We start from the raw sequence: 27,689 nt of genomic DNA, 5'->3' as shown, positions 1-27,689 counted from the left end.
AAAAGGGATGAAAAGGGATGACCCAACAAAAATTGGGCAACAAAGACCTTGTGATGCCCATCAGTTTTCTCAGTACTGGCTGTGCCTAAGGAGGAGCCAAGCAATAAGAGTCACTAAGGCGGGTGGATAAAATCTGCTCCTCTCTGAATTGTTGCTGTGGGGGCTTGTTAATTTACTTGTGTTCTGTAGGGTACCAAGAGCTACCCGGCAGAAGTGATTGCCCTGAGCGGTAACACAGCACTGCAGCTGGGGTGGTTCAAGTGGCTGGAGAGCTTTTTTGGGAAGCACCTGCCTGGCCTTGCAGTGCCAGCACTCCTGGAGAACACACTGGGATGAGTTAGCCTCAGGTTTTGTGTGGTGTTCCTCTGAAGTGCAAGTGTTCAGAAAACATGGCACACTGAAAGCAAATGAACAGAGTCAACAGCAGAAAATGAGGAGCAGACGTAAAGAGACAAAGGCAGAAGGTTTATTTTGTGTATAAAGGTAGGAAAGTTATGTACACGTGGAGGATACAGAAGTACAAAGAGGAAAGGAGCAACATTTCTGAGGTCAGGGGATGTTTCATGATGACAAGGCATTAGAGGAAGGAAAGAATTCATTTACAGGTGAGTGTATTCAGTAAAAGAAAGAGTGAACTCTGCTAATATAATCTAGATTAATAAATTGCATATTGCTGTAAATTCATATAAAACCTGTATTTAAAATTTGATGTACACTCATATCAAGTTTCTAGTATTGAAAGAGTTTTGCAATCTCTATACAAATGTGTTCTTTGTTTTTCACATTATGCTATATAGCTATATAGCTATAGTGGGACAGATGCACTGTTGTTACATGTATTATTTCTACCTTTCTTCACCATTAGCACTAGGATGAAATTTCTGCTTAATGTAGTGTGTCCTGTAGTGTATATTCTATAAAGTACATAACAGTTCAAAAACCCAAAACTTTATTGTGATTTTCTTAATTTTAATTATTTAAAAAAATTTTGGTTTGGTTAGTGGCAGCACTCTTTTTCATTTGAATTTTTAAAATTTCTTCCTTCTTTGCCTTTAGTTAGCATTCTGAAATATGATAGCTTTCATTTCAAGTTATTTGTGTTTAAATTTTTCGTTTTTTATTTCAGTAATACTGCAGCGAGTGATGTTTTTAGCTATGATTAAATGAAAGCTACAGTTTGGAATAAAGTTCCCAGTATAATATGTTATTGTTTTAAATTTTTCCATATGAAAGAAAATGGACAAAACTCTAAACAAGGTAAATGTTTTCATTTTGTTTTGTCATTGATATTTTGAACCCAAAGGCAAACATTTCACACATAAAGATTGATTTCATTTAAAAAAAAATAATGAAAAAAAAAAGATAAAAGCAACCCAAAACATAAGTTTGACCTCATTATTTTATCTGGAGTAAAAAGCAATTTTCCAAAAATATATTTTCATTGGGGAAAAAAAATATCCAAAATGCAGTTTGATTTGTTTTTTTTTCTCTTTGCTGGTGTTCTACAATTCTGAGTATTACATGTGATTCCCAGTAAGTAAGATAACTAAGCCCTACATCTGATAGAATATGCATTTTTGTTTCTGACCCCGCTACATTAATTTCATCTTTGGTGCTGGAACATGCATTCTCATCTAGTGTTTATTGACTGCTTTCAAAGAGGAAAGGATTTTTTTGCTACATTATTATTTTTATATATATTTTAGGTTTGGCTTTTTTTTAATTAAGAAATTAACAAGAAAATTTCCCCAATCACTTTTCGGGTATGATAAAGACAGTAAAGAAATTATCCTTGAATACAATTATTATAAGTAAATATATTGTGCTTAATTTTTATACTAAGGCAGATGCTTGAAACAGGAATATGTGACATAGCACAGGGATGAATCACATTTTTTCCCACAAATGTGTAGAAAAGTTTGTTCAGTTTTTTTCCTCCCCCTGAAAATAGGAGTAGGCTTTTTAATAGCACAGACATTGCTGCAATTGTGTACTGAATGGTATTCAGAGAAATAACAGAATTTGGGACATTTATGAAAGTGGAAAATAAAAAATAGAAGTCATATCCACTTGCAGGGGCTTCTACTATATCCTTCACATCTCACTTATATACTCTCTTAATAATAAACCACCTTATACATGCTTATTCTTTTAAATCCTCATTCAAGGACACTATTCAAATGAGTAAGAGTACAGAATTTATGCAAATATGATAAGGAGTGCCCAAAGAGATGGTTTCACCATTCATAAATGGGGGATTTTTGCCTTAAAGAATTATTAGAAAACCAAAACTTAACAAAAATTTACTTTTTACTACTGTTTTGTTTTTAAAAATGTATTTCAGTTGTGTCTGTACTCTCAAAGGCAGCTACACTGATATTTTGCTATTTTTTGCCAAACCTTCTGTGTTTATAATTTTCAGGCCCCTTATTTTTATTCTTTTAAGAATCCATGGACAACCAATCAACTGAATTACCTTGCTTGCTTCCTAAGAAGGAAAAATCCCATAATTTTTGTCTGATGACACTCATCTATTATCAATAACACAGATTTACTTAAAGTTGTAGAAATCTTTAAACAAACAACAAATCTATGATTTTCAAGTCTGAGGTACTTACTGGGCCTTTCTTGAAAAGGGAACAATGGTAAAGGTTGAGGTGGTTGTATTTTATCTCAGGATAATGTATTGGAGGTGTACAGGCTACTGGAGCAGAGGATCAGGATTCGTGATATCAGTGCAGGATTGCCACTAATTCAAATAGATGTGGGAGCCTCCTCAGCAGGTTGTCAATTGCTAATCCAAACCATTATCTAATTATCCAAAAATATCCTACACAATTTCACAGGCATGAGACCTAACTGCCCAAGAAACAGCAATGAATGTGGTGTGTGACATAAAGATAGTGACCATCTGTAAGATTTAATGTAAAATTAGCCTTATTGAAGGCAGTGGGTCTTTGTCACTCTATTGTTGCAGTAGAGTTTGAATGCCACCGTCAGTAAATCTGAGAGTTCTTGTTAACATGAATTGCCTGCTAGTGTGTCCCAGTGTCACCCTGTGGCAGTGCCTATGCAGTGAAATGCTCCAGTGAAGGTGGGATGAAACACTTTTTAATATTTACTAACATTTATTCTAAAACTAAGTGGTTAATAGAAAACCATTCAAAGAAATATAAAACAAGTTTCAAAACTCTGATATTTGTATTGCTTTGCTAAATTATTTGGTCAAGGCATCTTCTCCTGCAGTAAAAGATAAAACTTTAAAGATTGCTTAGTAGTCTTCCTGGTCACCCCACTCGACTGCTGGTTCATCATCCATTCGTAGAATAAGATAGGAGAGAAGCTGAAAGAGATTCTGCCACAACAATAAAGAGACAAAAAAGGAGAGGTCGCTTACATCTATCTCACAGCGTTCCCCAGCATAGTTCACGTCGCAGAGGCAGTGGAACTTGTTGAGCAGGTTCTGGCAGAGGCCCCCGTTCAGACATGGGTCAGAGCTGCACTCATCAATGTCCTTTTCACACCTAGAGGAAAGACTGCAAATTCTAAGCCTCCAAAATCACGAATCAAATGCGTCAGACAGACATATTTTTAATTCAAAAGCTTTTGGGGGAAGGGAGAGGAAGATGCTCTGGGGCATATTTCCACATGTGTTTATGATTTTATTAACTACCTGATTAGTCACATTCAAATCCTGAACTTCCTGTATTATTTTTAAACACAGATAGTTAACCAGGCAATTTCATATCTGTAAAGCATTTCATGGTTAATGGTGCTTAGCAAGGTGTAATGAAAGCTTGTGATTTTAGAGCTAACTCTGGCACAAGTCCTGCTGACAGCTTGCTTATCCTTTTCATTGTTCCAGGAAGCTGAGGCCACATTTTCCTTCTCAGTAATCTGGATATAAGTCAAACAAATGTGTGTTTTTCCCAGCTGAGTGCTCCTGGAAATATTCACCTGCCTGTTTTTTGTTTTCCCTTTTATTTTTTCCCCTCAATTTGGAATATCAGTAGATTCCAGCACAACCTTCTACCCAGTCTCTCTGAGTTGGGCCCCAAAAATGGTAAGAATGGTGTAGAACAGGCTTTTAAAAGCCATAATATGTATCATCAAATGTTTTTGAGTTAATTCTGATGATAAAGGAGATTTGAGTTCTCATAATTTCTCAAGGTGACCAATGGAAGGATAATAAGGAATGTTTAAAATTATCTGAAAGCTATTAATGATTTGGTGATTTTGTCCCCTGACAATGCTCCCTTTTAATTCCCTGCTCCCTTTCATTAAATAATGCTAACAGTTAATCCTAATTTTTCCAGATAAAAATGCAGGTTTATTCTTGAAGAAGAAGTATGTTAGAAACTCCCTCTCAGTTATAAGGAATTGCTTTGTTCAATCATATTCATAACTGTGCAATAGAAGTTTAGTGTTACATCAGAGAAGGGCAGTTTTTTATATTAAACACTTTTACTTTATTAATCTCTAAAAATTTTTCAATGGCTTCTTTAAATGGTAAATTATATTCATGTATTTCAAACAGCTAAAGTATTTATCCAGTGTATAAAAATTGTATAGCTATGAACTTACTTATGTAAATTAAAAAAAACCCAACAACCCTCAAATCTTCCAGGGAACCAGGCACCTGAATCCAACTGATATTCAGGAACATTTAAAGACCTGACTCCCTTTAGGTAATTTTGAATGTCCCAACCTGAATTAAATGAAAAATTTGTTTTCAAGAGACAGCTATGTCTCCTTTTATGAAAAGTAATATTTTCTTATTTCCCTTTCTACCTGTTTATTGGGCTTTTGTGTGTGTGTGTGTGATCCCAAGTCAATTGATTGACATAGAAAGATACTGTTTTCTCTATACGGTGTATCAGTGGCTTTTTAAGGGATGAAATATTGTCTTAAAGGAAAATGCCTGCTTTATCAATCTAATACATAAATGTACAGAGGGGTTTGGTTTTAATTTTCTTATTAACTGATATATTTGAATTTGTTCTGAAAAAAAAGGAGTGAAATTTTCTCATTTGGTATACTAAGACCTCCAGCCACAGAAGTACCGCTGGTTTATGGTTTGGCAGCCTGAAGGAAAAGAGGACAAACAGTCAACTTTAGACGCTGGAGAAGAATGTCTGGCTGTGATAGTCCGTTAGCGTGTGCCTCGCTTGGTACATGGCTGTGTTCAATACGAGAATCATGGGAACCGTAAAATAGAGATTATTGCCAGCCAGTGGGATGGATGTAAGGAACACTCATTCCCAAAGCTGTAGTTAGCAAGTTGCCTGGCAGGGGAAGGAAGAAGGAAAAAAATAATTTCCTTCTACCTTAAACTCCCAAGAAATATACACAGTGAAGAAGTATCTACGAATATGCTTTTACTTCTTAGAATTTAATTTTAGTTTATTTTTTTCACCTCTGCTGAATGTGAGGTGGCACAAAGACAACCCTGCTGTTACCAGTGCAGTACAGATGTGTCTGCTGACAACACTGTGCTTTGAGTGGGTGGGAATTTTCATTTCAACTGTCTTTTATACCTTAGTGTACTGTTTTCACAAAATCAGTGGGCTCATAGGTTTTTGAGAGAACAAAAACCTTTTGTTGAAAACTTCTCTGTGTTATAGCTTGCTCCAGTTGCACTTTTCGATATTATACTCGGATGTAATTCTAGTTTCACTAGGAGTACGTATGGTATTTCTTTTCTCACTTTCCAAAAGATGCCCTTACCTGTTCAGACCATACCAATGCCTTCTTACATTTTTACAGCCCCTAATGCCCTGAGGCTGTCAGCCCTCCCTGCTCTAGAGCTGTTTGTAGACCATTATTAAATGGTAATTAAATTGCAAAACATGTTACAAGATGATACAAATTTCACTGTGAGGAAGGTCCCTCTGTTTCAGGCTAAACAATAACATGTAAAAAGTGTTTCTTAACCTCTTCTAAAAATAATAATTCTGTTTTCATACTTCAGCATTCAGTAAGAAAGTAGTGTGCTGCAATACCACCAGGTATGTCACCTCATCCCATAGACTGTATATTCACAACACACATCTGAAAATCAAACAGCTTTGCATATTCATGTGTCAGTGTATGTAGCTAATTTATACATATGAGCAGGGTATGTGTGTTTATGTGTCCCCATCTATAGAAAGATAACATTCTAGAGTGTCATACAAAAATTTGGCACAGAAGACAAAAAAAAAGGCACAGAGAAGCAAGCATTCAGTGCTGTTTAAGAACTAATATCTTGCTCTGGAGTTACTGATGCTACATTGGACTGAATTCATTTGTGATTTTTGTCTAAGTAAAACTGCTTCACTTTAGAGTCACTCAAAGTCACTCAAACAAGGAACCACTACACTTAAACATCTGCCTTGTCTGTATTTCTGCAGGAGGGCAAAACCCCTATGGCTGTTACCCTCAGGACTCTTTTGGAACAGCTTGTGGAAGAATTGCTCCACACAGATCTGCACGACAAAGCATCTCACCGTTCTCCAACAAATCCCGGCAGGCATGCACAGGTCAGCTCACCACCCAGGTCGGTGCAGTTGCCATAGTTGAAACATGTGAGGTTTCTCTCTTCATTCCCACAAACTGTATATGGCAATCTTCTATATCTAGGTAAAGAAGAAGGCAGCAGCAGTTATTTGCACTTCCCTTGTTTCTGGATGTCTCATGCTCTCTCAGCTGAAGCAGGGGAGCAATGCTGTTACTGCCTGGGATATTGTCCAAAAGAGTGACAGCAGCAACTGAGATTTGAGACTCACAGAACAGGTATTGCTGAACTTTATTAATTTGATGAATTTAGTATCATTCTAGTTACATTACTAATGTGGCTCTATGAGATACCCAGACAGGATTTTGCCTTCTGTGAGAGCAATGGGACATGCTTAGAAGTTTATGGTGTGCAGAGAAGGGCAATAAAAGAGAAGAGAGGTCAGGGAAGAGCCTGCAGTGTTTCCAGACAAGAATCTGAGATCAATAAGAAGCAATAATGAGAGTATCGGAAGTGATGGAAAAAAAGGACTATGTGGTGTTTGCAGCCACCAGGAAAGCTGGACTGAAAGCAAACTGAGAGGAGAAGACTCACTTAGCAAAGATGCTGTACATGAGGAAAAAACTTCTTTGCCAGCCTTTTTATTGCTATTTTCTCTTACCCACCAGCTCCAAATTTCTTTATTTATAGTTCTAGAGCTATTTGAAAAATATTTTAAGGTTTTTAAATCTCTAAAACCTTAAAATATTTTTCGAAAAAACACATGTATTTTCAAGCTCTGAAAGACTTGTAATCCTGTTATCAGAGAGCTCGAAGGACCAATGCTGGCAGCAGAACAACAGAGCTATGCCTTGCACCCTCTGCCCTTGCCTCATCAGTCTCTGCCTGAGCTGCCAGCACTTCAGCCTCAGTCCACATCTAATTGATCCATACAGCTTTCTGTACTGTAGAGTCCTTATACATCAACTCTGCAGCCATAACTAATATGTAACTATATAACATGCATAACACCTGTGTTTAAAACAGAGACATCAGTGACGTAATAACCCTTCAGAAGAGACTTGACAAAATCATATGGATCAGCTTTGTTTATAGTACCTGCAAAATCTTCCAGTGAAGTTAGCAGCACACAGGCAGGAGTATCCATTCATCCCGTCAATGCAAGTGGCCCCGTTCGCACACTGGTGGCCAAGGCAGTTGTCTATGTCCTCTTCACAGTTTTCCCCTGTGTAACCAGGTTCACAACTGCACTCATAAGAGGTGACCCTGTCGGTGCAGTTTCCATGAATGCAGGGGTTTGAGGAACACTCATCAATGTTGACTTCGCAATGGCTGCCAGTGTATCCGTCAGGACACGTGCAACGGTAGGAAGTGTACAAGTCTTCACATGTCCCCTCGTGCATACAGGGATCTGAGCTGCAGACATCTACCTGCAAACAGCCAGTACGAGCAGCGTTTGCAGATATTTTGAGAAATTGCTCCTCTTGAGGTTTTTTAGTAGGGATGTCAGCATTTTCAAAGTATGAGAGATAAATGCCACTGATGTCTATGGTGCTCATACATCCTCGCAGGCCATCCAGACTGTCAAAAGCCTTGTCAGCCACATAGATGTCTGTCTCTTCTCTTAAAAAGTTGAGGGTTCCTGCAGCAGCTGTGCTAGTTGCAGTGTCTTTTTTGTTATCTATATCCATGTGCCATCTAGAGGACTGGGACAGGGGCTCTACCATAGAGACCATCACTTGATGCCATTTCCCATCGCTCACAGGAACTGAACTAGCAAGGGTCAGCCTATAAAAGCTGTTGCCACTTTGTAATTGAAAAAGTAACTTGGAGTTGTGAATACTGATGATAACAAACTCTGGCTCCTTCTCCGCATACAGCAGGATCACGTCAGTGTCCCTAGTTCGAAAGCCAAACACGATATTGGTGAGGTCTCTGCTGATTTTTCCGTTGCTTCTGTAAAATATCGCGCTGCTCCGGCCACTAAACACTGCGTTAGCAAGACCTGTGCGAAGATAATAATTGAGAAACCAGTCCAACTTTAAACCAATACCTGTGGAACAATATCTCTCCATGCTCCCTGTCATGTAAGTCCTTTTGGATTTGCTGAAAAACAATCAAATTCCACCAGTGTTTCAGTTATCCCTGTCTGCCTCTTATGACTACGGAAATTACAGGGCAGTGCCAGCATCAGCTATACTGACACCAAAAGTGTGCTGCTTTGCATCATCTCAAGTCAACGCTCTAATATACGATTCTACATTAGTGTCATCTCTGTATTTCAAAAGAAGACATACATTTGTCATTTTATGTTTCTTCCTTAAGTACAGAGATCTAGTTATTCCTCATGACAGATCTGGACCGGGTGAGCATTTATTCTCAATTCTTTTTTTCCTAAGTGTTTCTTAAGATGTTTTAGAAAGGATTTTATTGATCCCAATTTACTCTCACTGATGCAAAAGGATGAATTTAATTGAAGTTAGTTGACAAATAGCCCCCTCGAAATCCATGTAAGAAGAGCCATGCCTGTCACATTTAAAGCCAGCTTCTCCTGCTGTGTAGGCTCTGCCACAGCCCTACTGACAGCAATGAGCCTGTGCTGGTGGGACTGGGAGGGCAGCAGCACTCAACTTGCACTGCTATGAGTGAAAATTGATGGGCTACGTTATGGCAGTTTTATGGACATCTTCACAAAGGTATTTGACATCATTCATTAGCATGGTTTCTACTAAAACGCACTAACTCACTGGGCTGTAAATTTACACGTTCTGAGATTTATGAGGATTATAGACAGGGAGGACAGACAGGAAGGAATGTCTTCTGTCTGTATTTCAGAAAAAATGAGCTTTGAAAGATCCTAGCACTGAGATAAGGTGGGTTTCTGAACTATCTGCAGGCTTAGTAAGTGTTGAGGAAAAGAACCCCTGGGAGTCCCAGTATGAAGTTATTGACTGTATATCTTGATACTAAGGCAGCAGAGGTGTAACTAAATTTCCTGGTGCATCAAATGTAGTGTTTTTTCTCATAGAAAAAGCTTCCTCAGAGGAAATCATACTAAAAATCAGTCCAAATTTTTCCAAATTATTTCTGATTTTTTAAAAATGTCTTACAAAGCAGTTGAGGTTTTTTAAGCTCATAAAGCTAAATTACCCCTGTAGAACTCTTACAAAGTCCTGAGCACAGCAAGCTGCCTTGATGTGCTTTTACTCTCAGTTGTGCCACTGGGCATACAGTTTTGCTGTTACTTAATGTTCCCCACATCAGCTTCTTGTAATGTTTTGTTCTCTCTTATGGAGTATTGTGTAATATTTTATTCTCCTTTATGGAGCATATGCCTTCCAAAAGGGCTTGCTAATTGTAGCCATCTAGGTGGAACTGTGGCCACAGCCTCTGAAAAACAGCTTTTTTGCTGCCTTGGCTTAAAATTGTATCCAGATCAGTAGACACTAGGCTGGCAGAGAACTCACTAGCCAGGAAAGCTTTTATTACCATCTGTTGAACAAGAAGTTTATCCTGTAGCTAAGAATACAATTAGTTTAAAATGCAGCTCTATATTGCAGGAATTTTGGGATATCTATTACGGAAACTCCCCACTGTCGCCACGTAAAACAGCAAAGAAATCTTAAAGTGATGACATTGAGATATTGAAAGTGTAAATGACCTTGAATATAGCAGAAGGAAACAGTTCAGATATTTTTCCCTTTGCTGTATCTATGTTCATATTCTACCATAATATGCAATAGTAAATTTTATGAGAGAACATATATTGATGTTATCATTAAACTCATCTATGAGAGAAGGTGCAATTATTCTAATTTCAGTTATAAAGTTGAACAAGTCCTGCAATGCTGATTCTAACAATCTTCATAAAAATAGCATCATATTGGTCTGTCTATGATGGAAGTCTTTTGTTGACCAGCATTCTCATTCCTAAAACTGAGCCATTCTAACAGCTTCAATCAGATTGAGTGTGAATTTATCTTCCTTCACAGCTTCATTAGGGCTTTCTTTGATAGCAAAAAGAAAAAATATTTCTTCAAGATCCTTACTTGCTTTTTTTAATTCCACTCCAGAGTGGGAAGGAGAAGGAAAGAGATATGCAGGGTGGCTAATGATCTAAGGACAGCTAATGCTCATCAGTGTCCAAATAGACTGTTTGCTATGCAGGTGCCTCTTATGAACACACTAGTGGAGTAACTGTTCTGCTGGTATTAAGGTGACTTTCTTCAAAGCTATTGAAGTTTTAAGAAAATCAAATGATATAATGTATGTTATGTATCTTGTCTTTTCAGGAAGATGGAGAACATCCTGGGGTTAATCCAGCACTGGATATCCTCTTCTCTCTTTGCAGTGGTAATATGAGGGGTACACTCACACTCTGGCAATGTACTGTTGTACAACAAATTGTGCTGAATAAGTAAATATTAAAGCTCCTGTAAACATTAGTGTTTGAGTCAGGGTGTCTGTCTGACAATTTCTGGACTTGGTAGGGCAGACTCTTCCCATTAACCTTACTTAAAATTGACATAGTTATTATTTTAATACAGAAATAACATTTGAATGAACTTCAGAGGCAGTGAATATTTAGTTTTAAGGCAATGCTGATGAAAATTTTGCTGATCTCCAAAGATGATTGGAATAACTGAAATGTACCTACATTCAAATCCTTGGTGCACCAGCTGGCATTGTGCTTCATGAGGACAGGGCCCAAGCTCACACCACTTAACTTCCTCGCATGCCTTCCCCACTGTGTTGGGGGGGCACGTGCAAGTGAAGTCATCCCAGATTGAATAGCACACACCACCGTTGTGGCAAGGGTTGGACTACGGGGAAAGAGAAGAGATAACCTAAGTATAAATAAAGTTTGGTGGCCTCCCAACTCTAGGGATGGGGGACTGTTTGGCAAAAAGGAGTTTTCTGTTTATTTCAGATGGAAGCTGATAAAGACGAGAACTATGACAGCACAGTGTGTTCAATAATTGGTGAAAAACAGTATTTCAACCTTAAAATAGTTTAATTCTCCCCTATGCAAATACATTTTCCTGCTGATATTGATCATATGTAGCATAACTCAACAAAATCTGCTCCTTTTAGCATTTTTGCTTGTTTTCCTAGGATGTCATTATAATCAAATAATGTGTGGAAACATACAAAAAAAAATAAAATAAATTCCCCATTATAAATATGTGAAAATGCTCTGAAAAATGTCATTCTTACCTTGCAGAGGTTGTCACCAGTGCAGCCTTGGGTGACATTAATAAGGGTTCGGTTGATAAGAGAATTCAGTGGATTGGTGATGGGAAAGAATTCCAGCGGCTGGTTATTCACTCTTACATCTTGGATACAGCCTTTGAAATACCTGCCATTTCTATCAGTTTCTTTGTTGTCTGGTAGGCCTCCAATGTAAAGAATATCCTTACTTTGGATGGTTAGTAGTGGAATAGATATAAAACCTAGGTAGTGAGAGGATTGGAACAATTCCATCTTATTTGGTTCTATTTTTAATGTTATTAGGTAAAAGTTTCCATCGTTCACAAAGTGTTTTCCTAATAACTTAATGGAATTTAGAGCTGACATTGTGAGTTTCCCACCTTCCAAATAGACTCTTATGTAGAGGTAAGTACTGTTTCTCAAAGCCAGTAACAAGCCAGAAGACTTGCGTGTTCGGACAAACATTGATATGATGAAGTTCTCATTCTGAGTGGCATCAATGGAAAAAGCAGCATAGCCTGAGGAGTCCTCAGATCCAAACCGACCTGGAATGTACTCTTGAGATTGGAGATATGGGAGGAAAAAAAAAAAGGAAGAAAAATAAAATAGTTAGGGCTAAGCAACAAGGGGGCCAATGCAACAATCAAATAACTACTTATAGTAATGTTTATGTATGGTAGTAAGATGTGCCTGTATTTATGGATGAATAAAGATTTGATCCAGCTGTAAATAGGTTCTATTTGAAAATTCCTGTTGGCCTCCATGGCCATAGCATTAAGCCCCTGTACAGGACCAGATGTTATATTACTGGGCATATTTTTCCCCTTTATCACGTGCTGTGTAATGCTGTGTTTTCAAGTGGTTAAACAAGGACAGATTTCTATAGTTTCATGGACTGGTCCTCCGAAAGATCATTTTGGAAAGAACCTAGCTGCTTTGATCCTCTGATGACCATGGAAGTTACTGTAATTCTGGAATTTTGTGATATTTTTTGCACAGATTCCAACTGCAGAAAGCTGATCGTCCTGCATAAATAGGGCACCTACATGGTGCTGCACAGACTCTCCAGTTCTCTGCCAGACTTTTTGTTCCTGGGGCTCAAGATATGCTCATATACATCAACTTGTATCCAGTTATGAATCCTGCAAAGTCCTGTGAGTGCCCATCGTGCTGTGGTGTCATGGTGGAAAAAATGATCCTACGTCAAGTAAGCTTTCTTTTTTTTTGTGCTTATCAATTAAAATGATTAAACCAAAACCATCTGTCTCTCTCCCTTACTCCTTATTTTCAGTAATGATTTTCAGACTTGTAAGGATACAAAATATGTAGCCAAAACTGTATTTTATTCTGATGAATCACCTCATTAAAAAACAACAAAGTTTTTCTATTTTTGCACTGTAAGTTTTGTGATCTTGTCCTCAATATTATAGACTTCCTGCCTAAACAATTTCAAGAGCTACTTTTAATATATCAAATTCATAGAAAGAATAAACCAAGCTTTGTTTTTTTAATGCTCACATAGCTAAAGATTCAGTCCTCCGTTGTGCAGTAAAACTCCTAGAGTGAGATCTCATAGGCCAACTTTCTGCCTGCAGCACTACTTTTTATTATGACTACATTAAAAAACCCAGTGAAAATAGGGACTGACTGTGAAGCCCCAACAGACCCTTAATGACCACACTGCACTACTATGTGGTATGATCATATTATTTAGCAACAGGAATAAATCCTAACTTGTTCCTAAACAGGCAATTTCATAATTAAATTTGAACTAGTTTATTTCTATTAATAACATTTCCTATGTATCTACATCTACTTATTAAAACTCTTCTATGTAGAAATAAATACGTGTTGAAATTGGTGTTTTGAGGCATTAAGTCAGTTTATATGTTCTCTGTAAGGGGGTATCAGAGACTGAAACATTTTTTCATGAGGGTAAAAACAAAATTTCTGCTGGAATGAGGATTCCACAACTGCAATATTAGAAAGAACCATTAATCTTCAAAAAGGTATTTTGTGTTTACAATGACTTTGTTACATTTCTCTGTATTTATAAATATACACATATATCATCAATCTGATCTGTTTGATGAGATGACTGGCATCACCTTGGTCAGTATTAACCTCTTGGGTCACAACATCTGGATGCTGATCAAAATGAGTCAACATCTGTTTGTTATTTTGTATATGTAGAGAAAATATTGCCTCTTGTCAATTAAATACTTGGCAGCAACTTTTCTTCAGAAAGACACCAGCATTTCTTATGTTATCCTTTACCACAAGTCTCTCCCACTCTGCCTTTTAAGAAACCTGCCACAGTCTTTTAAATATGGCATATATCTAGAACCTATGTATCAAAATGGCACAGTGCCATGATTAGCAAGGAATGTTGTGGTCAGCAGGAAAAAAAAAAAAAAAAGCATTGCTTTCTAACCATTCTCAACAATTCTAATGCCAGTATAAGCCGCTCCTGGCCCTGACTGGTTTTAATTTTGCTTCATATAAGGAGGCAAACATATTTACCAGATGTTGTCCTATACTCCAAAGTTGCCTTCCAAATCTTTGGATAAATTACAGCTAGACTTCAAAGAAGTCTGTTACAATTACCTCTCAGACTTTGTCATTTTGCAATAAAGCCAAAAAGAAAAACTATTGAAAGGTATTGATAAGTATTAGGTATAGCATACAAAATGAAATTGTATTTAAACATTTTGAAATGTATTTGGAGCCACAGCTTTCTGCAGCGATGCATTCAATAAGCCCCTGAGGCCAGTTGTTCAGCTGATGTAAATCAATGTAGCTTCCCTGGCGGCACCGCAGCCATGCCAGTTTACACCAGTTTAGGATCTGTCCATTCCAATCTGACCGTGGCACTGCTGTTGTGCTTAATTTTTTCCAGCCCACTTGGCAAACATATCTACGTAAATATACGTAGGTATGTATATGTGTATGTATGTGTATGTATTTCCTGCTCCCTAAACACTGCCCTGTTGACCATGTGTGGATAGTTAGTAAGGGGACAGAGGGGAGCAGCAGCAAGGGCGCTGCATGGAAGAGTCCTGTGCAATTTTCTTAAACAAAACCGCTTGTATGAAATTCCTAAAACTTTATCTGAGGAAGAATTGCAGAGTTCACCCCAAAATGTTCCTGAGAGTTGCTGTGTTTAGAGCTCCAGAGGGCTTCACCCACCAGATGCAGTATAGCTGAGAGTTGGGCTGTTGTCCTTCCACTTTGCCTCAGCCTGCACTTGGAAAGATCATTTGCAGCAGGGAAAGTGCTACAGGCATCTACAGCTTTCGTATTCCTACCCATCGCTACCACAGAGGCTGTTTGCTGAGATGTGCTCTTCTGTTCCCTCACACAGAGACACATTTCCCTCTGGTCCCCGTCCAGCTCCCTGGGAACTGCTGCCTGCGCTAGCAATCGTTCAGCACTGTCTCAGGACAACTGAGAGATGAATGGCCCTTGTCTCCAGCTACTGAAGCTCTGCCTGCTCCTTGGGCTAATCAGATTAAGCTAATAGTATAATCTCATTAATTTTTTAAAATTGGAATCTGTCTTTTTTTAACTTGCAGTACTTTTGCTTGCCTTTTATTGCCTTAAATGAGTCTCTTTATAAAAGCCTAGAGAGCTTGAGGATAAAATTTTCAAAGAATGCTTTGAAAATAAGTCTTAAACTCCCGTTGACTTGGTTGCTTTCTAAATTTTACTCAGCATGGATAACCTCCAGTGAACTACAGTTTTTCAGAGTTTATGGAGTGCTAAGACCACTAGGAAGATTTTAAAACAAGATGAGTGGAATCCACCACTTTAGCCCGACTTTTTTTGTCAGGCTGAAAAGCAGCCTTCCTGGGAAAGCAACCAGAGAATAGCAAAGGTGTGCTACTACTAACCTCTTGCACTTTCTTACCAGTTGACATTAAGCTCCGGAGATCCTAAGGGTCATGCCATTTCATCACCAGGTAAACAGTTTCAGCACCCACTTAAAACACAAATGCCAGCAGTACTCCCTTACCTGTTGCACAGTCTGGCCCTGTGTATGGCCGGTAGCAATCACAGTGGTAGCTCAGCCACAGGTTGGTGCAGCGTCCCCTGTTCTGACAAGGGTGGGTGTCACACCAGTCCTTTTTAGCACATCCTATCCTGACATTTAAAGATGACTCAGATGATACGTTCTCTGGAGTAATAACATTCAAGTCTATTTCAATATCCTGAAGGCAGCCTACAAATGAAGGTGCAGAATGTATATTATAGGTGTTAAGCAGAGAGTGGCTGCTAACGTTCCCCACTGGTAAGCCGCCCAGAAACGTGCTCTGAAATGCAAGCATCACAGGATTGCTATCTATCTTAGCAGACGTTTTATTGAGACAGGATTCTACACAAGAGCTGTCAAGCAAATTTAGAATAACAGCTCTTGCCAAGGTTACCTCCACTGAATGCCATTCTCCATCACTGACATTATGTGGGATATGCAAAAGAGCCTGTGGCTGATTATTGACTTGCACGGATAAGTGTAAGTAGCCATTCAGCAACTCCAGCTTCGCAAATGTACTTTTCTCCCCTCGGTAAAAAAGAAAAGCTGTGGGTTGCACAGTTTGAAACCTCAGGTTTATATTATAGAAAAAATCCTTTTTATGGGTCAGGGGATTCTTCAACAAAAGGAAACTGTTTCCTTGAAAAGAAAACGTGGTTATGGTTTCACAGTGTATTCCAGTATACCCAGGTGAGCATATGCAGCTGAATCCATGTTGGCCATTTTTTAAATGTGGGATGCAGATTCCGTTGTTTTGGCATTGATGATCAGTACAGCCATGAAGAACTTCTGTACAGTTCCAGCCACCGTAAAAAATCCCTTCTTTGTCTGCAGGTGGGCAATGGCAAGTGTAATTCCCAGGAAAATTCTCACAGATTCCACCATTTTGGCAAGGGTTCATGTAACATTCATTGATGTCTTCATCACAGTGAGTACCTGAAGAATAAACAAAGAATTAGGCATTCTGGTTTGAATAACTGAAGCCCAGAATAACTCTTTTAATAACATGTGTTTTATTAAATTATCTTTTATTAGAGGGGAATGCCTTGATAAAATAGATGATTGTCTGACAAGTATAACATATGTTAAATATAAAATTAGATTCATTTGTCATGGTTTCCTTGTGCAGAGTATTATACAAACACCTTATTGATAATCACACTTTGGAGAAAAGAACCAAACAAATGGACAGTTTTGATATGGATAATGTGGTGAAATTAAGATAGACATCATCAGAGACGATCAAGAAATTGTTTCCCACATTTCCTGAGGAAGAAATTTAGAATGCTTTGTGAGGAGCTGAATTAATTATCACTTACAAAAAGCCAAGAATTGTTGCTTAATTCCTATCCATTATATAGTATGCTGATGAGCTGTAGTATGATCTGCTAGTCTTTCCCTCTTTTTTATGTTCATTCAAACAGTATAGGAATTACAGACTAGTATTCCTGGTCCCATATGAAACATCTTGGAGCAACAATCTTCAAGCAAGAGTCACAGGACTTACAAGTGATATATGATATGGTGGGTCAGACTGAAAAGTGGGTGAACATGCCTGTAAATGTATGTACGGCCAGCTGGCTGTCTGAAGAACAAAATTCCCAGTGTGAGCAGGGAGATGCACAGTGCGTTAATAAGAAATCCAAAGAGCTTAAACCCACTGATGGGTTAGGTAAGATGCAGTGGGATGCACCCCATCCACATTGAGTGGGCAGGAGCTGCATTTCAGGGTTAGGTGAGTACTGCAGTTGCTAACAAATGACCCATGGATCTCAGAACTTCCAAATATAAGACAGCAGTGACTTCTGCTCTGTCAGCCATGGTCTTGCTTTGAGGAGAGTTCACTTGGGATGTGAGGATCTGAGAAAAGCTGTTGGAGGAGTTGGAACCTGTATGTCCTAGCAGAAATATTCCCAGTACCATGTATCTGCAGTGGAGCTTTTTAACCTCTCATTTATACATAATATAAACTAAGAAAAGATGAAAGGAATATTTTTTTAAGTGTCTCAGGGTTTAATTGGTGATGAGAGCACTTCTGTAGAAGATTGGCAATACAGACTCATATTTCTTCTTCCATATAATGTTTGGCTTCTGGTATATCTGGTAAAAGGAGAGCTCCTCATCTCAACTACTCTGTAATTTGATAGATGTGACCTAAGTAGGTCTGCTGGATCACATTTCACAAAGAAAAACAAATCTGTTCCTCTTGTAAAACTAATCTGTTTACCCCTCTGCACTGTTGTTCGTCAGTAAAGTGGTAATTACAGTAACTTCTCCCTTGAGCAATCAAGTGACTGATATGTATGCAATAGATCAGGGAAAATCTGTTCCTTATCTCTCTTTGAAGCAGTCAAAATATCCAAATACTTTTTTGATAACTCGTGCTAAGGGTAGCTCTTAGTATTTCCACTTCCCTTCATAGTTATTTTAGAGAAAAAAGAAATACTTTGCAGTTAGTTTTAAAACTAGTATCATCAGCACAAAGTAAATAAATAAAATTTCATCCATCCCAACAGCAAAACTGGTGCCTGTAAAGCAGATAATGAGAAATGCTGAGACTCAGAGTTGCAGCTACGTGTACCAGGCACCACACCTAGCTTTATGTACAAATTCACATCAAGCTTTATCTTTACAGCAAAATACAGCCATTTTTCATGGAAAACTACAGAGCAGCATTCAGCCACAACAAATTGCTTCAAATAGCAGTAGATAAGTGTAGTTACTCGGGCTAATTCCTTGCCTGTCCACTTTACTCAATCACAGTTGTAACTAGACCCATCTTGGAGAGTGGTAAGTTACAGGAGAGCCAGAAGGGAACTGAGAATTGGGTGAGATTTGTTTAAAAGATTAGCCAGAGTAAAGTGGTCATAGCACGTAAATAAAAGCATGGTCAGCTCACTTACCAGTCTTCAATTAGAAGACTTTCCACTTGAAGCTTCATATTATCAAACACAGCTAGTGCTATCTCCCTGGTCTGGCAGTGAGGTTTTACAGCAGCAGTCTCTCTCTGTTTTCCAGCCAGGCTCATCTTTATTCCAATGTGAGATGTCTATGTATACCTTAATGTGTAATGGCATCTGGCAGAAATATGACTCATTGGCTCTGACTTCCTCAAAGTGAAGTGCACTTCCCAAACCGTTCTGACTGGGGGCCAGAACAATATCTGCTTTGTCCAGTTTGTGGCATTTTCAGTGTTAGCGACTTGTCCTGCTTTTGCTATTCTACTATATGAAAAGTGAAGTTACTGTGAGCTGTTTCCTGTTTTGGTCAGTGTTTTAGTACATCTCCTGCCTGATATTGCTCCCTTCTCTGCTTTGACATCGAGGACAACGTGTCCTGAGGTCTTTTATACGACTCAGTCTTAATATGATGGCTGTAAAAATGCAGATTTCTTTGGGTTTTTGTGTCAGAGATAAAAAGTAGTCCAGCCTACAAGCAGTTGGATCAGAGTTGTACTTAGTCTTGTCATAGAGCTTCGGAGTGGACAGATTGTGCTTAAGGATTTATAGACTGAGGTGCCCTATTAAACCTTTCATAAAAAAATCAGCATAGTGAATGGCTAGGTCCTTAGCTGTTGCATTTTCAGTAATGTTTGATGACTCTCTGTGTATTAGTTTATTATCCCATGGCACCTACCAGACATCCCCTTTGCTTTGTAACTTGTGATCTGAGTCACACTTTGCAATAGTTACTTGCCTCTGGAAAGGATGATACAGATGCATAAACTGAATCCAACTTTACAATAATGTTTTAGTGTCTGTGTTTTTCTCTACTTCATCAGATTAGAGATAAAATGAGTTAATTTATTTCATAAGAATGCTAAATTCTTTTGGAAATAATATATATTTCTATTTTTAATTTTAGATAACAAATTTGACAAAAAGAAAAATCAATGTCCAACAAAGAAATAAAATGGGCTTTATGAGGAGGTACACTTATTATTATTATTAGTGTACTCCTTGCCTATGCAAAATCAATATTATGAATGAATAATTAAATGCAAAGTGACTAACAGAGCCATTTAAATGCATGTAATTTCAGAAGCATTTCAGTGCTTATTTTTTAAGTAATGATACTAAAAATATGTTGCAAAGTAGTTTTTTTATCAGGTTGTGTATATATATACACAAATGTATACACATATGTACAGGCTTACTATTTCATAATAAGATTAGCACAAACACAAATATAAGTCACACCAAAAGACAAATAATAAGTAATTTTTTTCATATAAAAAATAAATAGATCAGCTGTTCTTGCAAGCAGTGTTGATGTTGCTTGTTATCTGGCAATTGCTGTATGAGCAAAGACCACTGTCACTCAAGATAAAAGCACTCTAGATAAAAGGATTAGTCAACATTTATAGAACTGTATAAGCAGTTCAAATAGCTCAGGTTGGAAAAGTTAGCATGTAAAAAAAAGTATTCTCAAAAGATGTAAGACAAACCAAAAGTAAATGTAAGTAAATGTTTCTTTTCAGTGGTTACATGCATTAGCTCAGCTAAGCATATTTGTGTTTTTAAAGCAAAAAGTAAAGTAAAATCATTCAGCATTTCCTCTTCTAAATATATTACACACTGACCTAAAACTTCAGATAATGTGAATATTTTTGTCATATTTTTATAGATGATTTCTTTTCCAGCCTGTGAAGTTTTATTCAAAACAGAGATGAAACAGTTCCTTTGACTCAGTTTTACAATATCACTCATGTGTCTCCTTTTTCCATTTACACATTATTACTATATGGTGCCTATTTTTTAACTGTTAACCTCTTAATTAAACTCTCTGTTTTAAATTTAGCAGCAAAGGTTTCCTGCAGAAGCAAGATGACAAAAGCAATTATTGAAGAATAATTCTGCTGAACACCACTATTTTTCATTTTGATTAAACAATTATAAAAGTATTATACAAATTACACTTTTAATACACACCTTTGGTTAGAAATCTTTTGCCTTTCCAGCTCCCTGACACTAAATAAACATCAAGCAAATACAGATATGCAACCTGGATAGATGCTACACATTCAATACAGTCGAAGTGCACTTACAATTTCACAAAAAAATCACAGAAAGTAAATATTTACCTGTAAACATTGTCATTAAAATGATGTAAACTTGTATCCTAGTGGCACCCATCTTTTTCCAAGGGAAAATTTCCGGAAGAAAAAGATTGTTTAGCACTTAAGGAGTCCACAGAGTAAGTTTCTGTAAAATTCACAACAGTTCTTAGTATAAAGGCTTCCTTTCCAGGATTAGCTTGCTCCACTTCTGTACCTGCTGATGTGGTCTGGTGTATTTTGCCCAAGCCAGATCAACAAGGCTTAAAGTAAGTCTCATTAAACTGCTTACACAATAGATATGTATCCTATTTAAATTCTTTTTCAGTACGTCCTCCAAGTGTGCTCACACCAAACTTTGTGTTTCCTAGAAAGGCATATTTTAGGATACATTTGAAACTGATTTGTCACTTTTTGTTGTTCTACAAGCTGTTGTTTTTTAAGACCTTTTTGCTTTCGAGGGGTTTGTTAATCCAGATCAACTCTGGTCACTGTCATTCAGAAAAACTGTTCATCTCAATAAGCAGATTGAAAAGACCTAAAATTTGATCCTGTTTCTTTATTTTATAAAATATTTTTGTTCCATTTGCTCTCTTTACCTATTGGAAGTTTACGTCTCTAGATATTTTAGTGTGCTAAAGACAGGAAAAAAATAATTTACCAAAGCATTTTTTTTTCTTCAGATCTTGAGCAAGACATTTTAATTTGGACCAAATTTAATTAGAGGAAAATAAAGTTCAGGAGATTTAACTACTTATTTCTGTGAAAAATTTAGCAGCAGACATTATTTTTGGCACATACGTTTATCAATTTCTTCTTTTCCCTTATCTCGTTTATTCATTAATTAGGAAACTCCTCACCTTGTGTCAAATGTGTTCTTAGGCTGACCAAAAGACTAATACACAGAATACCATTTTGGATTCCTTTAATCTACAGTTCACAATTGCTTTAACGGAGATGCTCAGAAAATTGCTGCTTCTTCCAGCCTGGGACACAGGCATTTTTCCTGTACTACTTTCAAATGCCATGGGATAAGGATGTCATCCAGACTCTTTGAAAGGTAAGGAAGGAAGCTTTTAACAAAGTTCATGCTGACAAGTTAATGTGTATGCACTTGATTAGTAGTGCTTATCAGATGTCTTGTGCTACAGCTTGACGTTTAATATGCATTTTATTTTGAATATAAGAAGAAAAATTTGGAGACTCTCAGTAATTGTCAGTCTTTTTAGAATATGACCTTGATAATACGACTGAGGTAAGATTATGAACATACAAACAGTCAACAGGTGGGGATAGACATATGTTATTACAGCTTGGTGACAACGTGGGGCTGATGGCACTCTGAGACAGAGGAACTTCATAGCAGGGAATTTAGCAAATGCCTGAAGCCGTGTCAGAACCACTGGTGGGTATTTTGAACAAACCTGTCAGGAACAGACACTCTAATTACAGTAAGAGTTTGATGTAGTCTTTAATGACATTTTCATATACAAACCAAGGAGCAAAATCTACATGAAACCACCATAAAGTGGGTAAAAATGTGTGTAATCCTGTCCAGAAAATAATTGTCAGAGGTTCCCTGTCAAACTGGAAGGCTCCATTGATTATGGTTTGGGATTGTCCAGGGTTTGCTCTGGTTGGTGTTTTCATAAAAGATGTGGATGTTGGCATAGAAAGCTTGCTTATTAAGTTATCTGATAAAACAGGGTTAAGAGAAACTTTTGGTTGTGTTGAGGACAAAATGACCTTTGTAGCTGAACATAAGAAATTGGAGAAATGGCCTGAAAAATATTGTATTCAATTTTGGAAGGGCTCACTGAGTGTCTGTAGTCTCAGGCCAGAATAACCAGCAATCAGGTGGAACAATAGTTTCAGTCTGCAAAGCCTCAGTCATGCCATGGCAGGAACACTGAGTTCATTTTTAGTTCTGCACTGCAAGGACGATTTGGATCAATTGGGAAGAGTTCAGGAATTATCACAGATCTTGAAAATATGGCTTCTGAGGAGAGGTTAAAAAAGTAGGGCTGTTCAGTCGAAGCACAAGCAGAGGAAATGGGACACGGTAACAGTTTTCAGTGTAAAAAAGAGAGCACACTGTTCCCTGAGACCACAGTAAACAAATGAAAAAGTCACAGGTTTGGCCCTGCACAAAGAACATCCAGGTCACACTTTAGGATTTCTAATGGCAATAAGACAAAAAAGCCTTCACATAAGATACCTGCTGGGAGCCATAAGGTCTATTTTGGATCCTTAAACATTGGTTAGAGGCAAAAGTGCAGTGAGACGTGAGCCAGCAGATCCTATCTTAGACACATAGATAGTCCAAATGATACCTGCATGTCAGTCCCTTCCAATTCTATTTTTTCCATGTTTCTATGCCTTCCTTGAATAAAATAATTCCCAGCAACTAAGCCGTAGATCTGTCAAACTCTACTTGCACATATAGAACAGGTATCTATGCACATAAAGGTATCAAATGCAAGCAGGAGCAAACCTTGGAGAAACTCAGATTGTAGCACACCCTTCAGAGTATACTTTATGGAAGACAAAGAGTTTGCAATAATGCTCCCTCCACCTATATTTTACAGTTTTGGAAATATCTGTTACAAAATCCTACCCCAGGTGCAAACAACTCTTTTCAAGGGTCTCATTAATCCTGAGGCCAGGGGAAAGATCTGGCAGAGCACATATTCTTCAGGGCCCCAAGTCTTAGCAGACAATCACAAAAATTCTAACTTTGCCACATCTGTGCAGATAATTGCAAAGAGATAATTACTCTTTGCTGGAAGGAGGAAGTGCACGTTCATGAGTGAGTAAGCGCAAGGAAATAAATTGACCATCTCTGTGTCATCATAATTAAAACCCATCCTTCTGGGCATAAATCACTCGCCATGGAGGTCAGGAAGGAGGCTTTACTCTTGTATGTATCAGTGTAGAGCAAGTGAGGTGTATTTAAATGGATTTTTTTTTCTCCTATTTTTATTCTGTAAAGAACTGGCTTACATTCAATACTGAACTTAATGTGACCAGTAATCTGATCTTGTATGGCAATTTCTGTTGCTGTCTTAGCAGAAAAGGCCTGTGTAAAATGAAGGACAGAATATAGGGCAGAGCTGGAGCACATGGAAAATGGGATACTTTTAAAAAGTGGGATAATAAGCATTTGTTAACATAGGGCTAATTGGCACGATACGTTTCACACAGAACTCTAATTCTGTGAAGCCATAAGACCTTGCTAGTTATTCCTAATGCAGACAAATTCACTATTCTGCTATTTTTCCTTTTGCCATCTCAAATGTATGTATAAAGTTAATACTGGCTAGGAAAAAAAATTAAAATAGAAATAAAGTTGAGTGGCTTGGCTTAATCATTAAATATGTCATTCTAGTTGAGGTATATGGAATTCATAACGTGCTACATTCAGAATGGCATGCTGTAATTCAATCTTTTTAAATGTTGCTGGCCTGAAGCTTCATAGACTAGGTTGAATTTTCAGTAAAAATGGATTTTTTTAAAGTAGTAAAAAACCCCAGTCCCTTAATCTCTTCAATCATTAAAGATTTTCTGAGAGCAAAAGTACTTGGAAATGTTTTTCCACTTGTTTCACATGTTTTGTCACACCTAAAATAGTTTTCATTTGAAGGGAAAAAAAAAAAAAGAAGAAAATCATGTACATGCTGTAGGTGATTAGTTGTTTAGTGAGATCTGGTGTGTTTATTTTATTTTATAAATATTGGAAACAGCCGGCTGAGTTCACCTTGGCTTCAGCTCCTGAGTGGACGAGCCAGCCCCTTCCAGAGCCTGCTCTGTGAGTGCTCCGTAGGCAAAGCTGCACGAGAGGTCAGACACACACAGCCTGGCAATGGGGAGGGGCCGTGTCCTGGAAGGGCAGCACAGCAAAACTGCTGCTTGTAGCCTACACCTTCGTCCCATATTTCAATTTACACTGCCAGCCATGTGGATCCAATTGTAGGATTAGGGTCTGAATCTGGAGTAAAGGAAAACCTCGTCGAAGAAATATGTCCCTGCATGGCACTCATTTTCCTTTCATTTCCCTACTCCTGGAGTCAGCTTTATATACTGGTAAAATGCTGTTGCATTTGACTGATGGAGATAGGGAAGAAAATGAAATGGTGGCAGCCCAGTTTTCCCAGGTAGTATCCTTCTTGAGTGGGTTTTCTGACTGCACAAATGTGTTGTAGCTCTGGCCGGGTTGTTGATATGAGACAGGAAGGGTAGATGAGAGGAGGGAGAGCACAATTACAGGGTGTGACAGGTTAAAGTGGAAAAGGATGATCTGTGAAGGATACCATTAAGAAAGGAGTAGGTAAGATTTTGGAGACTAAACAGATGAAAAAGTAGAGGAAGATGTGAATGGGGAAAAAGAAATAAAAGTATAGAAATCAGTGGTACCCCCAAAGATATTTGTGTTGGCATTTCAGACAGCATTCTTGTTAGACACATGGGCATTTATGGGTAGTAAGAGGAGAGAGAGTGTATGGACATGTGAGGGATGCTAAGAAAGACTGCACCTCGTAGATAAGGTCTGCACAGAGATCTGAGAGTGGAAAAAGTAGACCATTGCAGCAATTCCAAAGACAAAAGACTGAATAAAAATTAGAAAAAAAACAGTCATAGTTTTTTTATTTTTTTTTTAGTAATTAAATAGTCATGTGCACTGGAGCAGAGAAGTCAATTCACAAAACACAGAATTAAGAGAGAATCATAGAAAAACTTAGGTTTAAAAGGACCTTCAAAGGTTATCATCTGGTCCAGTGCTCCACTCAAAGGTTCAGGACATCATCCAGAGAAGAAATTGTAATAGCAAGTTTAAGAGAATTTGTTATTTTGTACCTTATTATGGACCAGATATTTAAAAGTCAAAGAAAGATATTTGGTGTTCTGCTTTCCGGGGAGGGGTGTGTGTGTGTGCGCTCTTTAAGTTGTAAAAAGAGTACACATAATTCAGGAATTTTTCATGTTTTACCTTTTAGAAAACTGTGGCAAGACTGTCAAATTCAAAGCATTAATGATCTGATTTGCATTTTTTGTAGATTTATGAGCTTGTACATACAGATGATGTGTGTGCATTTGAACTGAAGTATATCCAGAGGGATCTTAAAACAACTAATACCTTTGAGTTGTTTAATTAGATCATACAAGGTCATGTTTCATTGACTTGAAAATCTGTTTGGAGCATATGATTCACTTTGGAATTAGAAAACAAATTAATTTTCCATTCTACAAACACTTAAGGGCTTTAAAAGAGTGGCTGTTGCTGATGAACACTTCCATTGAGAAATGTATGCTGTGTCTAGTCTCCCCTAAAAGGGATTTTCTACCTTGTCTCTTGTTGGCTGTTTCCTATTTGTTTTAACTGAGTTAGGCAAGCACAGCCACTGTGCTGTCTAGTGTGAAACGGCTTCTGCCCTGGAAATGGTGCTTTGAAAAATTTCAGTCATTTGCAAGATTTTCTCATTTTGCTATAAGTAATGTGAATCTCCACAACATGCAAAAGTGACTGTATTTACATAACTTCATTGTCAGTCCTTATTGAAACCAACTAAAAAAGAAAGTAGGCCAGAAAATCATAGTTTTAATAGGGCCTATAGAGCTTAATTGAGAATGGAGGCCTGACAATAGAAAAATATAAAACTTGAATGTATGAAAAAACATAACGTGTTTATGCTCTGTGTATTTTGAGCTGTGCATAGCATAACTGCATAAAAAGCATGGATATGATCTGTATCTATGCTATGTATAATTACATTTCTCCATTCCTACAGTACATATTTCTATATAATTTATTAACACTTTAAATACAGGAAAAGACAAGCCTTTTACACTGAACTATGCACTCTTTTCTTTTTTTTTTCCTTCTTTTTAAGGCAATTACTCTACATGGTGTGTGTTTTCTTCTCTATGTAAATAGCTGTGACTTGCTGTAGAGCAGATGTAGACGCAGAAGATCCCGGACTTTGGACTGGGATCTTTCATTCCAGTTCCATATGGATGGTAATGGGAGGAGATCATACCTGTTTTCACTTCAGCAGCAGGGTTCATTTCCCTCATTCCTTTCAGTGTTAGTCCTTTTGTAGTGTGAAAACTCATCTCAGTGGTGGCTTTGTTTATTCAAGGTTTTATATGCTTAATTCATCTTGAAGCTGGGAAGCTTGAGACACAAACTAGCTTCATTTTAGCTAGGTCACCTAACAGTCCCAGTGGAAATGGCACAGCATGGACTTCAGCTAAGACTGTGTGTGCTTTCCATGGTCTGCTGCCTGTCTTTTGGGGGATTTCCTAGATGATAGTATAGGAATGTGATTTAACTAGATTAAATCTAATTTTTCTATATCTTTATGTGTTACAGGTGACTTTTATATACCTGTGCAGACATATTCGCAGTACAGCATTTAAATAGTTTTCTTTATTTGGTATGATAGGTAGTGATTTACCATAATGTTTTGGCCTCACAAACAGGCCTAATAACAGATTCTGAACCCTCTTTATTAAGAAAAAATAGTGCCCACAGGACAAAGACTACAGCCATAATTGTATTGATCATTATGATTCTCTGTATTAGTGTCATGTTGTTAGCACAGCCAGACTCGAAGAGTTACAGCAGTGGGAGAGCAATCTGAGTCAGATCTACCAAATCTACTTCTAGCAGTTAATTATCAGCATAAATTAGCTGTTCATGCTAGGGTTTTTCCTTCTCTCCAAGACTGCTTACTGAAAGTGCAAAGTTCATTGTCAGCCAGGGAAGGAGTGTGCCTTCCTTGATCTGGTTCTCCTTACCCAACCAGCAGAAGTCCTTTTTCTTAGTTAATTCAAATATTTTTAAAGGGATCAGCACGCGGGTCATCAGTAAAAGGCTAGCTTAACTTCTTTGA

The 27,689-nt window shown here is 37.7% G+C and overlaps 1 protein-coding gene across 2 annotated transcripts in view; it reads right to left on the bottom strand.

Moving 5' to 3' along the window:
* The window catches only part of CRB1 (crumbs cell polarity complex component 1), a 97,206-nt gene that overhangs the window by 21,265 nt on the left and 48,252 nt on the right, over positions 1–27,689 (bottom strand). For both annotated transcript variants that reach the window (XM_027666044.1, XM_027666045.1), the window contains exons 6-11: positions 15,723–16,676; positions 11,714–12,264; positions 11,154–11,319; positions 7,595–8,501; positions 6,489–6,617; positions 3,398–3,524 (exon numbers count right to left, since the gene is read on the bottom strand). In XM_027666044.1, the coding sequence (XP_027521845.1) occupies positions 3,398–3,524; positions 6,489–6,617; positions 7,595–8,501; positions 11,154–11,319; positions 11,714–12,264; positions 15,723–16,676 (2,834 nt within the window). The remainder of the gene's footprint in view (positions 1–3,397; positions 3,525–6,488; positions 6,618–7,594; positions 8,502–11,153; positions 11,320–11,713; positions 12,265–15,722; positions 16,677–27,689) is intronic.

Source organism: Corapipo altera, unplaced genomic scaffold (assembly GCF_003945725.1).
Source record: "Corapipo altera isolate COAL_440 unplaced genomic scaffold, ASM394572v1 119, whole genome shotgun sequence".
Lineage (NCBI taxonomy): Eukaryota > Metazoa > Chordata > Aves > Passeriformes > Pipridae > Corapipo > Corapipo altera.
The sequence above is the reverse complement of the archived record's forward strand: the minus strand, read 5'-3'. Positions and strand labels throughout refer to the sequence as shown.